At 37.4% G+C, this 17357-nt stretch overlaps 1 protein-coding gene across 1 annotated transcript in view; it reads left to right on the forward strand.

Annotated features, from left to right (window-relative positions):
• Positions 1–341: 341 nt before the first annotated feature.
• Positions 342–17357, forward strand: part of NCOA2 (nuclear receptor coactivator 2) — a gene marked incomplete at its 3' end in the record, with an annotated part of 59361 nt that continues 42345 nt past the window's right edge. Inside the window, exons 1-2 of the mRNA XM_010287063.1 lie at positions 342–446; positions 1348–1520. Coding sequence (XP_010285365.1) covers positions 364–446; positions 1348–1520 — 256 coding nt within the window. The remainder of the gene's footprint in view (positions 447–1347; positions 1521–17357) is intronic.

Raw genomic sequence — 17357 nt, forward strand, 5'->3', positions numbered from 1 at the left:
GGCTTTTCCTTTGTCTTTCATCATTCAACCTTGCAAAATTGCCATGAAAATTCAGCAACCCAGGCACAAAATGTACTTACCTGTTTTAACATAACTGGTAACAATCAAAGAGTTGATAACACTTCACTTGTCTACCACAGATTTTCTTCTGAAGGAGTTTTGTGTAGCGTTTTGTGGGGTCATAAACACAGTATTTTATTGGTGCCTTTCAAACAAACTCTATTTCAAATGATAGATTTGCCAAGTCAAACCTGAGTTGAGCAGTGAACAAGAAACTTAGAAATATGAACAAAGAACTCATGACTTTGCCACCATAACCCTTTCGTGCACTTTCTTCCTTTTAGTTGCTGATATGTGTTCAAGATGAGTGGGATGGGAGAAAATACCTCTGACCCATCCAGGGCAGAGTCAAGAAAGCGTAAGGATCCCGATCAGCTTGGACCCAGGTTAGACCATTTATGTCTGAAGATGTTGAAAGAGAAAAACTTAGAAAAAATGTTAGATGTGTGCATATTTTTTATAATCGTTAGAAAATTACAAACTTGCCATTCTTGTGAAGAAAAGTCAGTACCAAACTACTCTGATTCAGTAATTCCGTGTTGTTGTGGGTTTTGGGGTGGGGAGTGGGGAGGTACTGTCTTTTCTTTTTATTTTCTTGTTTGTTTTAAGTCCAATCTAGCGCCAAAATGTACAATGTGGGTGACAATATAGGAGTTACATAAAAATATTTTTTGGCTAATCACTGCAGAGGATCTTCAGTCACTCATCTGGCAATCTAAGGTTTTTTACTACCTCTCTTGTACACCTTAATCGGGTACTTCAAAAATATTTTGCAGTGTTATAGCATTTGCCGTACCAACACAAATAATTTTGAAAGCGTAACCACTCATTCAGCATTTTTTCTTATGCCTGTCTTTCATAATTTCACAAGGAGGCAGAGAGCATGGATTGTTTGGTTTAACTTTCTAAGCTGTTTTATTTTTTATACACTGTCACTATATGATGCCCCTTGGATTCTCGACACGATGAGGAAGGATACTTGTAAATGTTGAGATCCCACACGCCACCAGTTAATCCTCTGTTTTGAACTTGATATCTCAAACCTCTTCTGAAACAAAAACATGACTACAAGGAAAAAATAAGTAACATCTTTTTAAATGCTCCTTTGCTTGTTCCAGAGGAAACCTTTCTGCTTGAGAAACGTGTAAATTATTTTTTGTAGTGAATGAAGGCAGTTCCCTCTGTTTCTGTTAAACTACTCTCAAACCATCTGAAATCGTCTTTGAGCTGGCCAGAAGGCAAACAAACTGACATTAAATACAACATTTTTATAAACTCCTCTTTCAGCCCTAAAAGAAGCACTGAGAAACGCAATCGTGAGCAAGAGAATAAATACATAGAAGAACTTGCAGAGCTGATTTTTGCAAATTTTAATGATATTGACAACTTTAACTTTAAACCTGACAAATGTGCAATCTTGAAAGAAACTGTGAAGCAAATTCGTCAGATAAAAGAACAAGGTAAGATGACTAATTAATTGACTTTGAATATTTTCTGTGTTGATTATTACTTTATTTTTGGCAAACCTGATAGTCTCTTCACCTTTTCTTAAGCAATTTCCCAGGTTTTTTAAATCAGTAATGAAAAATGCTGTAATGTCCTGTAAGCGGAGTGTATTAAGTATCATGTTCAGTATTTTAAAAATAAGCTTCACAGAAAATTCAGAAATTGCCTAGATTGGGGGAAGGTCAGTCAGTCCGGTGTGTGCATGTAATGGAATCAAAATGAGTTGTGCTTTTACAAAAGTTAAACTAGCAGATGACTTGCGGGGGGGAGAGGGGGAAGACTACTTACATACTCTTACATGGATGATAGATCCATGTGAAATAGGAATAATCCAGGAGAGTGGAGTACGCCAATATTCTGCCCGCCTTTTGCTTTCTTTTGTTGGTATGAATAGATATTGTGGACTAAATTATCTGCGACCCTTAAATGATGACATCATATCCTTAACTACAATAGATTTGAAACTATTCTAATCTCTAGATAGGGTCCTGTTATAAATGTAAACCAGAGAACGTGACAGTTTTCTTCCTGTTCTTTGTCTAGAAGATTAGATTCGTATTTCTTTTCTTTTGATATATTTCCTATTTAAAGAAAGAATACAAATATTTTAGAAACTTTAAATTTTTGGAAGTTGGTTTTGTGGCGCAGGTCTTTCTGGGCAAGCGTGAATAACACTGCAGGTGTTTGGGGCAGATTCAAATTCTTAAAGTTGGTGCATATAGTTGTTCTTTTAATGCAGAAGATTGCAATCTTTTTGTAAGCTGTGTTTAGAGCAATTCCTTTGGTTTTCAAACACTTTAATTAACATCTTTAATTTTTTCAATATTCTGTGATTTCTGTGGGAAAATAATATTTATTTTTCCATATAGTATGTGTGAAGTTATAAAACTGGAGATTATGTATTGCATGATTTAGATACAGATTTATTTCTAAAACAAGTAGATAAATAGATCTGCAGTGTCAGACATCAGCCTATTCAAAGCAAAATGGAAAGTAAGAAGTGTCAGATTGTGTCAACTGCCTCCAAAGTGACTCTAATTGATTAAGCTTTGGGAATGTTGCTATTTCTGAGCTTGTTCTCTTCTTGTTGCTATTAAGTTGCCAGAATTTTTTAAATGAATATTCTTGTGAAGCTCTGGTGCCCTATATTAGAAGTATAACTTTAAACTGGTACAGTGTCCATCATCGTTTTGCACCTTGCTGGCTTTTGAGATTTATTTCCCTTATTTTCTTTTCTTCATCCTTTTCTCACTTTTAGTTTTGGATTTTTGTTATGCTGTCAGCAGGAGACACATTGTCGTTACCTGAGAAGGGATAAGGAGGGACAACAAAACTGTGTTTTCCTAGGAAGTAGGTGCAGAGAAAAATCTGTTAGTCCACTTGGTAATTGTCTCAGCAGCTCTATAAAATCTAGTCTGAACATCTGGCTCTAACTAATGGCAACTTTGGCAAATCCAGGGTTTTGTTGTTCAGGACCAATATCGTAAAAACAGTTTGCATATTGTTACAAAATGTGTATTGTTGTAAAATCTGTAAGACATCAGACCAGGTTACATGTAAGTTATTTAAGTAATCATGGGCCAGAATTGTACCAAAGCTGAATGTGCACTTAGTTTTCTAAGATCATAAAGTTTTATTGCAAAAACAACTGAAAATACAACTCTAAAGACGGACTGAAATGCTGTGAATACTGTTTATTTCAACAAGTAGAAGTAGTTTGCAACCCTTGAGCAATGATGATACTGAATTACTCTTTATGATGTTGATTTGTTGCAGAGTTCTTCAGTTGAGAACAATTAGACTGTCTGATAACTCTTTGGGTCTTTACATAAAACTCACAGCTGGCACAGACTAGACTTTAAGCCTCTCTAAGGGACATTGCAAAACACTAAGGTCTTCAAGGTGGTCATTAATAGCATCTCAGGATCTAGAAACAAAGATTAGAATACTTGAAATTTTTTCTTTAAAGTAATTAAAAGTTTTGTACTAATTTCAACATAGAAGTTACATCTGTTTGTTGTAATAGAAAATTTAAAAGGCTTTTTCTTTGAAGAAAAAATTCAAATGACAGCATACTCTGAAATGCAACATTGTTTTGGAACAGGCATTTTATTAACAAATAGGTCTCTCATATAGTAAATATTCAAACTGCACAAACACTATGTTACACCTGTACTTCTGTTGAGTGCCACAGAAAACCTGACCTAAGCAAGGCAAACAGAGTGAAGAGCTAATCAGACTGTTACTGTTGCTGTCTCATGTTTTTCAGGTAGTTTATCACCTCACATTGGGAATCCTGTGCTTACATATATTAATCATTTAAATGCATTAACTGCTAGGTTGTTCCAAATCTTTCTGATTGCTCTTCCACTGCCAAGAAATGTTAGAAGACCTTTACAATGGTGAAACACTTGCATTGTCTTAACAATACCTATTTCTACAACAAAGTAATGAAAATAATACTATACTTGCATGAAGTGCCACAAGACTCAGGTTAAAAATCATATTTTCGACAGTTAAGATGTTTTGTTGATTTTTAGTTTTACACTAAATACCTGTAGCAGAAAACTAAATGAACAACCTGAAATTCCTGAGTAATTCTAAACTAACATGGACAAATTAAGATGGCTTAGTTTTTGCACAGTGGGTCTGCTCTGCATTTCTTCAAATACAGATTAGATTAAATTAGTGAAAACTTACTTATTTTACAGTTTTATTATTTAGAAGTTTTAGTAAAGAGTTTGGATTTTTGAAATAAATGCTAAAATTATTCACAAATATTCTTCTTCATCTATAAATAGAATTGCACATTAAGGTCTAATTATTTACAAAAGCATGGTCAGTTATAAATACTTTGTAAAGCCACTGAGAGCAACAAGTTTTATAGCTGCTACTGAGCTTTGACAAGGAGACTTTATTCTAGGTTCTAGGAATGAAAACGAGGAAGGAGGAAATACAGATTGACACTCATTTCCCATGTCAAGCTTGCTGGGCCGGTAGCTGAAAAAAGTAATAGATTTTTTGCTGTAGTAATAGTATATAATTTAGTATAATGTTATCCTGATCTATTTTATATGCAAATATATATTTGCAATACTCTATCTGTTATCTTTATATCATTTCTCACAGTATATACTTCAAAGATTATTTAGTTGTGGTATGTTACAGATTCAGTGTATTACAATTTGAAAGCAAGTTATAAATATATGCATGTAACTGAATTAATTAGAAGAATTAAAGATATGTGGAAGATATAACCATTGTGTTTAGTTTTAATCTGGGTTTTGAAATGTTTTTAGTACTTGGGAAGAAAATGAAGACAAGTTTCTTTACAAAAGTGTAGTTTTCTACTGAGGACTTTTACTATATTATCTTACAGTGATAGGATAGAGATTTGTGGATGTCCAGAGGAGATGAAAAATTGTGATTTTAGTATGAAGATGAAACAGAAGTTGTATTCATGTAAATCTTAAGTGGATATTTCTACTGGGGACTTGAGACTTGTGTTACAAGCACTTGGGAAAAAATTAATTCACTTTTTTTATTCATAGCATAGAAGTGATATGAAGTGGTGATTTTATGGTTGTGTTACATGATCAGGGACGTGTAAGCTCTCCTGTTACTTGCAGCATATGTTAAGTTACTTTGAAGGAATAATAGTCATATATGTTGCAGATGTGTTCATAATGTACACAGATGTGTACAAGCACAGTAAGTTCCGATTTGCACGTTTAATTAAAAAAGCTTGGTTTAGGGAAGTGCAAAGACCACTGGGGATAAATGTTCCTTTATATGCCAGGCAGCCAAGAAGCTATAAAGCTATTTGATTGTACTTAAGAAATATGTTTACTGAAATAGTGTCTTGTTGATTTTAGGATCCTACCTTATTTTTAAGAAACAGCTTCGGTACTTAAGACAGGTTAATTTCAGTTGTATAAGTACTGCTGAAAATGTTTTCTCATATCTGAAGACAACAAAATTCTGACAGCAAATAAAAGGAATCTGGATTCTCTTCTTCCTTAGTTTACAATCAGTTGAACTGTTTAGATCAGTGTCATTTGATTTTGTGCCTACAGTAGTCCTTTTCCTTGAATCTTGTCATCTGCCTGACTCCTCATTATGTCAACATTTTTCATTATTGTTTTTGATTGCTCTGTCCCCCCTTTAACTAATTTCTTTTTCCCTTCTAGGTACTAAGCAGGATATAAAAATTAATATAACCTTTGCCCTTAGTTTAAAGCTCTTTTTATCCATCATGCTAACCTCAGTCTCGGCAGTTAAATAGCTCCCATTTTAAAGGAGAGACTGTTTGTTACATATCACTGCTTGAACATCTCCTGGTTCAGGCTTTGAAACCTCCTCTTTTTCATTATCTAGTTGTGCTTTTACCCTCTTCTCTGGATATCAGCAATGCAGTAGGTACAGAGAATACTGAAGATCACCTTAAGCTTCTTCAGGAGTTTCTCCAGCTAAGCAGTCTCCTCTGACCCCTTCAGTAGGAGTGCTGAAGATGTGTCCTGACATCAAGTACAAGACGTGGTTGGGTTTTTTTTCTCCTCAACTCCCCTGAGTACCTTTTATTAAACTCCAAGTCTCCATCTCTTATTTTTCTCCTTCTACTCTCCATGCCTTTCTGTTTTCTGTAGCTTTTTTTTTTGGTAGGATGGCATCCATCTGTCTTATTTAGAGTCACATACAGTGGGATATAACCTACTGTGCCAAAGTATCCCCAAATGCAATTTTATGTCTCAGTTCCATTTTCCTGCAGAGGCCAGCTTTCATGTGTCACCAGTTTCTGAAGCGGTTTTGTGTTCTGTAAATCAGCTTTTCAGTAGTACAGGGAAGGGATATCAGGGTGGTGATTATCAGTTTGGCTGTTAATGTACACTTTGGAGTTGTCAGATCTTGTTTTCAGAATAGCCTTACAAGACAGACCTTGAACAGGATGAATCACCATGTGGAAGCTGAACAACACTGGGAGGAGAAGTACTTGGTGAAGAGAGACATGCAAGAGCTGTGGAACCTGTATGAACTTAAAAAGAAGGCTTGTTGTTAATCATATATCTCTTCTTCTGGTTTCACATTTGATAGCAAAACCAGCTTTTGCTTCCCTGTAGCAGTACTACTTTGTAATCACAGGGTCATTCCAGCAAATAGTCTATTGTTGCCTCCAGCACCAGTATGCAAGTAAAATTGCTTGCTAAAGGAAAATAGCATGGTCTTAAAGCTGTAATGAGGTGTTACTTTGGCTGCTGCTACTTTGAATTTATCAGATCTGAATTTAGATTCATATTTCACAAGGTATTTAAGCAACTGCCTAACTTTAAGCAGATGAGTAATCCCTGTTAAGTCAGTGGAACTACTTAAAGGGTTAAAGTTATGTGCATAAATATCTTACCAAATGAGGCTATTAAGGCAAAAGAGCATATGCAGACTTGGTTTTTTGTTTGTTGTTTTTTGTTTTGCAAATATTTCAGTTGGTCAAATTTACTGTAATTCTATTTTTTTATGTTAATCATATTTGAGATGGCAGAAGATTTAAAATTGCCAATTGCAAATTACAAATTGATGCCAATTTTTTAAATTTTTTTTTAAAAGAGTTCTGCGTGGCTATTATTATTTATATGTGTTGTACTTTCAGGCTGATAGGATTTTAAGACTGAATTAAGTATCAGAGGAATTTGTGCTGTGAAGTAGAGCAATTTATGCAGAACATTTACAAAAAAATCTATTACTGAATTTGCCTTGCTGTCTCCTCTACCTACAGCTGAGAGTGATGCACTGGAAATGGCTTTGATCTTCTTCTGTGCATTGTAAAGCTTTTTGGCTAAATATTCAGTTATGTTGACTTTACTACTTGCACACCTCCAGAGAACTACTGATTCACTGAAGGATTTAAACTGATTTTAGATAATGCAGACCATCAGTTTCTTTTCTGGCTCTGATGAAAAGTAGTCATTAGTCAACAGACCCATCAAGTGGGAAATTTCCTGGGGTTTGCTTATTTTACCAGAATTGCATATCATGCAGACAAGTTGGTTTAGGCCTTATCTACACATAGGTTATGGCACTTTAACTGTACTAATAGTTTTCTGTGGAAATAGTGTTATGATTTAATTAATATGACTTATGAGAGGAGTAGCTGAGAATGCCTTCATGACGTAGCTGTGTCCACACTTGGCTCAAACTGTTGAGATAGTTGGGATTATTCAGCCTGGAGAGAAGAAAGTTCTGGGGAGACCTTATTGCAGCCTTTCGGTAAAAAGGGGGCTTATAAGAAAGGAAGAGAGACTTTTTACTAAGGCCTGTAGTGACAGGACAAGGGGTGATGGTTTTAAACTGAAAGAGAGTAGATTTAGAATGGACATAAGGAAGAAATTTTTTTTACAATGGGGGTGTTGAGACACTGGAACGTGTTGGCTAGAGAAGCTGTGGATGCCCCATCGTTGGAAGTGTTCAAGGTCAGGTTGGATGGGACTTGGAGTAACCTGATCTAGTGAAAGATGTCCCTGCCCATGGCAGGGGGGTTGGACTAAATGATCTTTAAAGCTCCTTTCCAACCCAAACCACTCTGTGATTCTGTGATTCTCTTGCTTCAAGAAAACAGACAGGAATAATCATCAAACTGGTAATCAAAATTGTGAAACCATTGTAAAATTGATGTGCTTGATAGGATTTAGTGGATTGTTGTCAGGTTTTGCTTCCTAATCATGGTTAGAGTCCTATCTGCTGTTCTAGAATAAATATAGACTTGTTCCCCGAAGTTAATGAGACTGTTTACTTGTCATCTGATTAGGAGATTTAGGTCCATTTTGTTATTATTTATTTTGACCAAGAGCAGTAATAGAGTGGTCCCAAAGATGTTGATGTGCAGGCTGCAGGCTAACCTGTGGGAAGTGAGGCAGCTGTTGAAAGCCCTGGTTCCACCATCCCTGCCCTCCTCTTGGCCAGGAGTTTCCCTTCCCTCCCTTACCCTGGCAGTAGCATTTGTGTGGCTGTGTCGTGAGCCTGAGCGGTATTTTTGATTTGGCCAGTCTGCTGAGGGAGGAGAGGATCTGTCTCCCCACGGGTACTTGGTGGGGCCCCCTCCAACATGGGTCCAAGCATGCCAGCAATGACTGAGCCGTGGGCTAACGCCCGCAGCTGTCTTGCCGCTGTTGGGCGTTGCAGGGTGTCGGGCGATGACTGTCACTTAACAAGACATGTCTCTTTTCTGTGGGCTTCAACTTTGTCAATGAAGGATGACTTCAGTTCTAGGGACAATTTGCTTGAAGTTCTAGGACGGAAAGCTAAGCTTTGACTCCCAAGTTGTGGCTCAGAGTTGAAGAGAAACTAAATGTTCACTCCTGACTGTTAAGATAGTGGTCTTGTTCAGGTAGAAATAGTTAATTACTATTTCTATTAGCAGGAAAACGTGGTTGGTTGTTTTGCATCCTACTTGTATTTCGCTTTTCTTTGATGTTTATTTTGTTTTCTTTCATAACTTCTAAATGACTGAGAGAGAACATCATTCAAATTCATGGAGTATGGTTGTTTATTTTATGTTCTGTAGCTGCAAAGATGATTGCAACCTAATCTATAATTCCAATGTTGGGGAACGCTTATAGAAGATTGAGCTGCTTCTGCTATGTTTAATATGCTATGAGGGATATGTCTCAAGTGTTCCCTCTTTGTTCTTTGCAGGAATATTTTAATTAAAGCTTTGGTTTTGTTACTTTAATATTTAACTATCATAGAATGGGTTATGTATCTTTTACTTCTGGGACTGTAGTAAAAATGTCTTGTACAAGAAAGATGGAGACATCTCTTCCTGAAATTTAGGATTTTGGAGGCTACCTCCTTGCAGATAGTGTATTGTTCTCAGGCTGCATTTAAACTGTAACTGAGCACTTTAAACTTTAAAACTTCACAGTTTTTCTTTTGCAGTTTATCATGTAATCTCTTATGAACTATAAACATTATAAATGCATTTAAAATTTTTAATTTTGGAAAAAAAAATAAAATACAGAAATACAGGCTCACATCCAACCCTCCACAATATGAACTAAGCTCTTGAGTCTAGTGTTTCTCACCAGCTGCTCTGTCTTCAGAGGTGTCTGGTCAATAGGAAATACTGAGTTTAGGTGATGAAAAAGAATTGGCTGCTGCTGATTTGAGTCTTAATATTTCTGTTTGTAGTCTTTTATTGCAGGAAGGTATACAGTGTAAAAGGTTCTGACTGTAGAACACCAGGGCTTGCTGTGTGCTTTAGATTAGTGAATGCAACGTACCAATCTCAGCAGCGTGTAAAGCAAGTAAATGAAGTAGAAGACTTGATATTACCGTGACTGTCTCTGTGGAGCTTAATTTATGGAATAGCAAATTAATTTACTGAGAGTAGTGATGATACTTCAGTCAAAATAAGATCATCTATTATAAGGAACCTAGCTTTTGTTACAGAGCTTTTATCTTTTCTTTTTAAAGACTGCAGCCTGAAAAGTATTAATATAATATTTACTCACAATAGGGTGCAATGCCTTTCATACCATGTTTGAATCCTGAAAACCTGTGGATTCACAGCACATTAAAGAGGTATTGATCAAAGGCTCCTCTGTGTTCAAACTAGAACCAAGATAATTGCATCTGTTCTAAGTCATGCATTTTGTTATTTCTGTAAAAGATTCTGCGGATGAACAACTGCACAGTTAGTTAGAAATAGGGCTCCTTGAATGTGAAATGACTGAGGGTATGAAAAACAGTTACTACTTCAGCTTTCAGTTTCTTCTATGAAAACCCACAGTTTGCAGCTGGGGAAAAAAACATAGACTGGAGTTTGAAGGATGACGTGGCAAATGATCAGTTACTCGCTCTGTCATGCACGCTGTTGAGCTCCTAGTGAATGTCCTCAGACAGACAGTTAGAGAGCCAAGACGTGTAAGCCCCGTGTTCCCTTTCGTCATTAAAGTGTGTTTTACATCTATATGTATTTTACAAGAAAATGGTACTCTAGAAGTATGCATTACACACTTACACACACACACATACTCTCCCTCTTCCCTCTGAATGTGAACCACTCTTCACCTCGTGCAAGATCAGAGCAAATGTCAGAAGATGGATTCAGAAAAGTACAGCAATGTAAAGTTCTGCTAAAGTCGAAAACTTTCAAAGTAGATACTTCATAACTGGAGATGCTCCAGATATTGCCATGTTACCTGAAAGAGTATCCACCTGCCCCTTTGGAAAAAGCAGCAGTGTGGTACCTCTGTTCACGGAGGCTGTATTCATCTCGACGCAGAAAGGCATGTCCCTGCAAACCTTGCTTTGCTTACTGACGCAAAGCGACATGGAGCTTCGCGGTGTGCCTGCCGTAGGGGACTCTCTAACAGGCAGAGCCAAGATACGGCCTGACACCTGGAACCTGTGGCCAAAGCCAACTCATACATAAGGTGCAGATTCTTAGTGGAAAATTAATTGAAATTTGAAGCAACTTAATGAAGAAATTGGTGGGTTCTATCAGTTCTCCCAGTTAGATTTGAATGTCCTTCAAAATACATATTGTAATTCAGTGGAGGTTCTTAGCACGATGCAGGAGTCACTTGGTGAAACATTTTGGGATGCTTTACAGAGATCCAGCTAGACAGTTAGAGTGGTCCCTTGTCATCTTAAGATGTGTGAGCATGAAGAGCATTAGCCTTTTACTGGTACTTTTTCTTCTGAGGCACAATTTCCTAGAAAGACTTGGAAAAATCTGCAGTTCCCATGATCCTTCTGAGGGAGATGTCTTCCAGAAATAGGTTACTCTATGTCAAATTAGGTCTGGGCCTATGTTCAACATTGAAAAGGAAGTGTGCTTAAATATAACAATTGATTCACTTGGAAATTAAAAAAAAAAAAGAGGAGGAACAGAAGTCAAGGTTGTAAATTCTAAATATAGACCAGAAACCTCAGAGGGGACCCTCATTTAGATTCTTCTTTGTTTGGTTGGTTTGGTGTTGGGTGAAAAAATATCAAGGTATTTTGTGCCAATAATATAAAATTCTTCCTGTCTCTCTTCTTTTTACAAAACCTTTTACCTCCTGAGCTTGGAGGAAATATTTGAATGTTTGAGTTTATTTTTCTGTCTTTAGTTATTTCTTAATATCCTCCTTGACTTTTCTGAATGCAATACTCCCTGTCACTAGCTGTCCAAAGTGATATTTTATGTAGAATGGATTTATTTTGTACTTCCCTGTTTCTCTCTTTTCTCTTGAAGGGCTTTATTTTTCAGCCTTTGCTGTTTTCTTTTCTCTCCTTTTAATTGTTCTGCATTTTGTTTTTCACTTCTTCCCCAGTTACGCTCTCTCTTGCCTTCAGTGGGGCTTTAGCCATGGTTTTGGGACCAGCATCGCTGTACCTGTGACAGTTCTATATGCCATTGTCTCTCTGATTGATACTCATTTTTCTCTTAGTGCTGCAGTAAGAAATCATCAAGTAGTTTTAGGGAATGTGACAAAACTTACTAATGAATTGTTGAGTGTTACACTGATTGATATCAAGGATTATTGTGATTACTATTAAGCTTGAAAGTTGAGTCACCACCTGCCTAGCTGCTAGACCTGATTTTAACTGGACATTATAATATAGCCTGTCAGGCCATTATACTCAATGTTCAAAATATAATTATGTGTTTGCGATTGGCAATTTAAAATGTGCAGTTGCCCAGTGAGCTTTTTTTTGCTTGCTTTTTTGTATCAGTGATACAGGCAGAGAAGCCAGTCCATAAAACCTTTATAAAATACAACTGAGGGAGGATATTGGCTTTCTCAGGGTTGTTGTGAGTTACTGTGTAAGAGTACTCTTCCTTTCCCTGAGCTCTGTGGTGGTCGTGGGCATTGTCACTCTTTCTTTCTGTGAAGCTCAGACAAGGAACATGTATCATTTATCTCAACAGCTTAAACCCTTTCCAAAGGTGGGGGTTTGGTTTCTTTTGGGTTTTTTTGGTTAGTTGGTTGGTTGGTTGTGGGTTTTTGTTTTGTTTTGTTTTTTTAATAACAACTTTGGCCCAGACCTACAAATGGCTTAGAACTTAGATACTTGGCTCAAAACCCAGTATCCTTAAATGTTTAGGCTGAGGCGGAGCCATAATGCTGTGGAAATAACAACCATTATTTAAAAGGTCTCGCTTACTGGTGCTCTAAAGGGTGAAATCAGGAGCAGGCACCCATGTTCTTTTTTACAAGCAAGTAAATTGCAGACTGGAGGAAAAGATTCTGGATTATCACTTCTGATCTGATGCATGGGCTTGGCTGCAGACCTGCATTACCAGCCTTCATGCCAAGGAGGGACATGACTGGAGTCAGGCCTTAACCTTCAACATTTCCTGGCTGAAGCCACATTTGTTCAGCATACTCAGTGTGACGATTGCCAAACGGGACACCTCACTCCCAGCCTGTGCCACATCAGGAGCTTGGCTCTGGGGAAGAGCAGCGAGGCTACAGAGCCAGCTACGGCAGCGCCCAACCGCCACGACGCGGAGCATCCTTTCCAATGAGCTGCTGGTTGCCCACGGTTGAAGGAACTGTTTTTAAGGCAGGTCAAAGTTTCTTCTTAGAGGAGAACTGATAAAGCTCCATAAGAAAATAGAGAAAGCAATACTGTTTGTGTTTGTTTATTTCTCTGTTTATGGATTGTACTGACTTAAGACTCTGTGCTGATCCCTACTTCATGACTCTGAAATAGAGACCAAGAAACGAAAACGCCTAATTAATTAAGTTGTAAGTATGGTTCAGTCTATTGAAGGGAGCCCATTTGTACCTATCAATGCTATTAGCAGGCATTTTAAAATGTGACAGAAGAAGCTAATGTAACTGAGAATGAAAGTGGGCTTTGTCTGGATGTAAATCTTAGCAACAAGATAAGCCAGACTTTTCTAGGGTAATGAAAAAAGATCTTTTAATTTTAGAGAATATCTTAAATGATACATGTTAATAGTCATTACCATCCTTCCAACAGCCATGCTGTATTCATAATGTATCTGAAGTAATGTAGCCTCTCTTGAAATATATGAAATAAATCTTAAGCACAGTTTCGTAAAGGATCTGGATTAAAAAATTCCTTGACGTAACTAATACGCAGAAGTAAACAGGTTCTTTTAGGAAGCTTTGTTTTTCCTTCTGCTCTTCTTGCAGTAATAGGAACATTTCTGTTTCTAAATTGACTTAAATGGTTGGCTGAGGCCTGTGATGGTGGGTTAGACAAGCAAGAAGAGGGGCCCCAGCTTCTATTTCTGAACAGTGAGCTATTATAGGAAGAAAACTTTACTTGTCCTTAATGATTTAGAGCTTTTTTGTAAAAGATTTATCTACTGTAATCTGGACTATTAGAAGCAGTAGGAGTCCTGTTATCCATGTTAGCATGGACACATTAAATTAAACTTGTTTCTGTTCTTCCTTAGCTGTCTTCAATTATCTGTGCTCCATTTTGGCCTATGCTTTATTATGGAAACTTTTTTCTTTCATGGGCTCACAGGGAGCCCGTGATCCATCGTATTTCTTTTTGGTGTGCCATATTAGGTCTCTTGAAAACTTTTGCAGTCGTCAGTGGCAATTTATAAAAGCACAAAGATCTTTGCCTGTTGTTGTGTGTCACAAAGATTTATCATCAGCATCCTAAAATAAAGAAGATATTTTGTAATCATGGCGATGTGGCATTTGAAGAAAGGGAGTCATCTGTTTCCTTTTAGCAGTTGGTTGAGTACATAAGAGTAAGGCTTCAAGAAATGGAGTCTGGCTAGATTAATATTCCTTTCCAGTATGTTATTTTGGCCTAAGTTTTGGAAACCTATGAGTTTAATTAGCTTGGCAATTCCATCTGCAGATTCTAGTCTAAAGAGTGTTAACCCTTGTATCTTTATTTTCAAAATCTTGCCTGTATTTTTATGTGTCAAAGAACCAACTGGAGAGCTGTTAACTTTTGTGAAAGCAATATATTATTTCTGAGACGGTGATGGAGCCCTGTTTTGAACGAAATTATCAGGTCCTACCATATTTCTTGTCTTTGAAAACATGAGCTCAGCCAGAATGTTAAAGAACATCAGGCTCCCACCATTTAGACATTCATATTAATACTGTTTTTAGAGATGTATTATCAAAACAAGATGAGGTTACTCATTAAGTAAATATCTAACACTTACAAAGTTGTAAATGCCAAAAAATACACTAAAATTTTCTGTCCTAATTCAGTACATACCAAGGAAAATAATTACTTTGTTAAACTGAGTGATGCCAAATATTTGTATCTAATATTTCAGTGCAGAGGTCAGTTAGCTTGGCTCTTTCTTTTGAAATTCAGCCATTTAATGTAACAGATTTTAAATCAACGCTGATGGATGCGTGGCGTTTGTTATCGTGTACAGTTGAGTACTTTCTGTGAGTGTTTTGAAGTCATCTAAATACCAACAGAGGCAAAAGTGTTTTCTGGACATGTGAGTGTTTGTGTATACAGCTACAGATACATATATTTGAATCTGTTTATCTGATTCCAGAAGAGAATAATAAGCAACTGATTAAATTGAGGGTATTTATGGGTAAGGCACTGATAGCCAATATACTTGATCTACCATGTGTACTCCTTTGTTGTCTAAGAACTGTATTTTAGGCACTTAGGAAATACTCTGAATTATACCACAAGCAGTCAGAGATTTGAGATTATACCAGTTACTTAGACTAGGAAGTGTAAATGCAAAAAAAAAAAAAAAAAACCCAAAGCCCCAGCGTTCAAAAAAGCATTTTAAAGGAGTGAAAATTATAAATTCTCAGCACCATCCTGGATTTTGGCCTTTTGATAGGGGAGTCTTCTGGGCAGGAAGCACCTTTGATGATTAATTTATGCTCTTTTTGCTCAGTCAGTATACACCAATACACTGGAAAGATAGTGTTAGTGGTCTTTTTGAAGAAAAGAGAAAGACTATAGCTGAAAAACATAGGAATACATACACACATTTGATTTGTCAGTTCGCAAGTTAAGCACGCCCTTTCATTTTATATAAAAGCATATGTTGCACATACTCAAGTATTTTAATAAGCTAAGGCCCGTCTAAAAATTCTGCAGGAGTAAAACTATACCCAGTTATATTCCTTTCCACTTTTTTTTAAAACTTACCGGAAAAGGTCAAATGTTGCAACGTATCCAAGGTGTCAATAGGTGAAGGCTGTGATGGAAGCTTAATTCCACGTTCAAGGGATCTTGATGAAAACCAACTTTCCACTCACAATGTGGTAGTTTGATGTATCCTCGCAGTTTAAAATGGGGCATGGGATGAGAAATAGTTTCTGGATCCAGGGTTGCTTTTAGTATTAGTTTAGATTTCACTTAAACTGTAGGATGACAGTTGTCCTTCTGTGTCTTTACTGAGAAATAAAAATACTAGAAATAATCTCAGCAGGGAAATTATTTTACTTGCTGTGCTGTTTTGTATTTCTGTTGTATGCAGGGGAAGGATCAAGCTGTTGAGGATTTGGAGGGGGTTGTAATTCTGCATTTTACTTCAGTCCCCAGTCCTTAACCTACCAGAAACTAGTGACCTCCTGAGGTTGTCCCAGATGTGACTAATCCCTGCCACTGCATTACGTAGATAAATGGGGGAAATAGTAGGTGCATATTTCTGCAAATAATGCTGTATCTGTAAATAACATCACTTTCAGTTGCTGCTGTTAAAACAAAGAGTTAGCAATCTCCACAGGAGCAATTTAAGTGTATTTATTGGGGGTGAGACTCAACCTCAATGCTCTGAATGGAGCTGTGTGTTGGGAGCGTGACACTGCCATACCCCAGCTCGTGGGGCTTGGAGCCGACCGGCTCCTGGGGTGACACGAGGAGGGAGGGGGCACTTCCACCCCTGCCGCCTTTCCTCCTTCTCGCTTCCAAGAAGTGGACCATTGAGTAATGATGAGAGAAAAAAGACATTGTAGGTGTGACAACAGAAAAGACAGGCAAAATGGGAATGAGGAAGAGAAAAAAACAAGGGAAAGCTAATAAATGTGTATTAAAGTATTCAGCAACAAATACATACAAAGGTAATAGGCTTCTTTCTGTCCAGCAGGTTAATATTATTCTTGGAGAGTTGAATTTTATGCTTTTTGTCTTTGACGGTCTGATTCTTTTCCAGCTCAACTGAGCTGGGGGCAATTATTTCTCAGGCAGTACTAGCAACAGTAGTTGTATAGGCTGACAAAAATGCTGACTTGTACGAAAAAAGAATGATGGAGGAATGTCAAAATTACTGAGAGAAATGAAACTAGTATTAATTTTACATATTATTAGTTCCGTTTGTTGCCATTACCAAGTTCATCATGTGGGTTTTTTTTACTTTTGTGCTTATTTTACCTTCAGTGTCTGAGAAAATTTTATACACTGGCTACTGTTACTGAATTTTCTAAGAGCAAACATAACTTAAAGCTTGAAAAGCTCCACGAATGTTTACCTGTATTTGGTGGTTTTGTGAGAATGCGGAGCTTTTCACAGAGCTGGGGTCTTACTGATGCTTACAGCGGCAGGTGGGACGGGTACGAGTGGGACGGGAGAGCAGCCGCGCCAGTTCGAAGTCGAAAACACTGCAAAGAAGAAATCGCTGCTTTTGTTTTAGGTGCTGTTGCTCCTGAGGGAGTAATCGAGCTTACAGCTTTCCAAGGGCTTTTAGCTTTAAGCCCTGGGGTATATTTACCGTTTAAGTGTGCTTCCACCAGCAGCAGTAAAGATGAAGCTAAACCATGTGGGTGTGATGAGTGGAGCGGGGCGTGGGGAGGTGTGGGGCACGGCTGGGCTGGGCGGGCGAG

The sequence above is a fragment of the Phaethon lepturus genome, unplaced genomic scaffold, assembly GCF_000687285.1.
Source record: "Phaethon lepturus isolate BGI_N335 unplaced genomic scaffold, ASM68728v1 scaffold18365, whole genome shotgun sequence".
In the NCBI taxonomy this organism is placed as follows: domain Eukaryota; kingdom Metazoa; phylum Chordata; class Aves; order Phaethontiformes; family Phaethontidae; genus Phaethon; species Phaethon lepturus.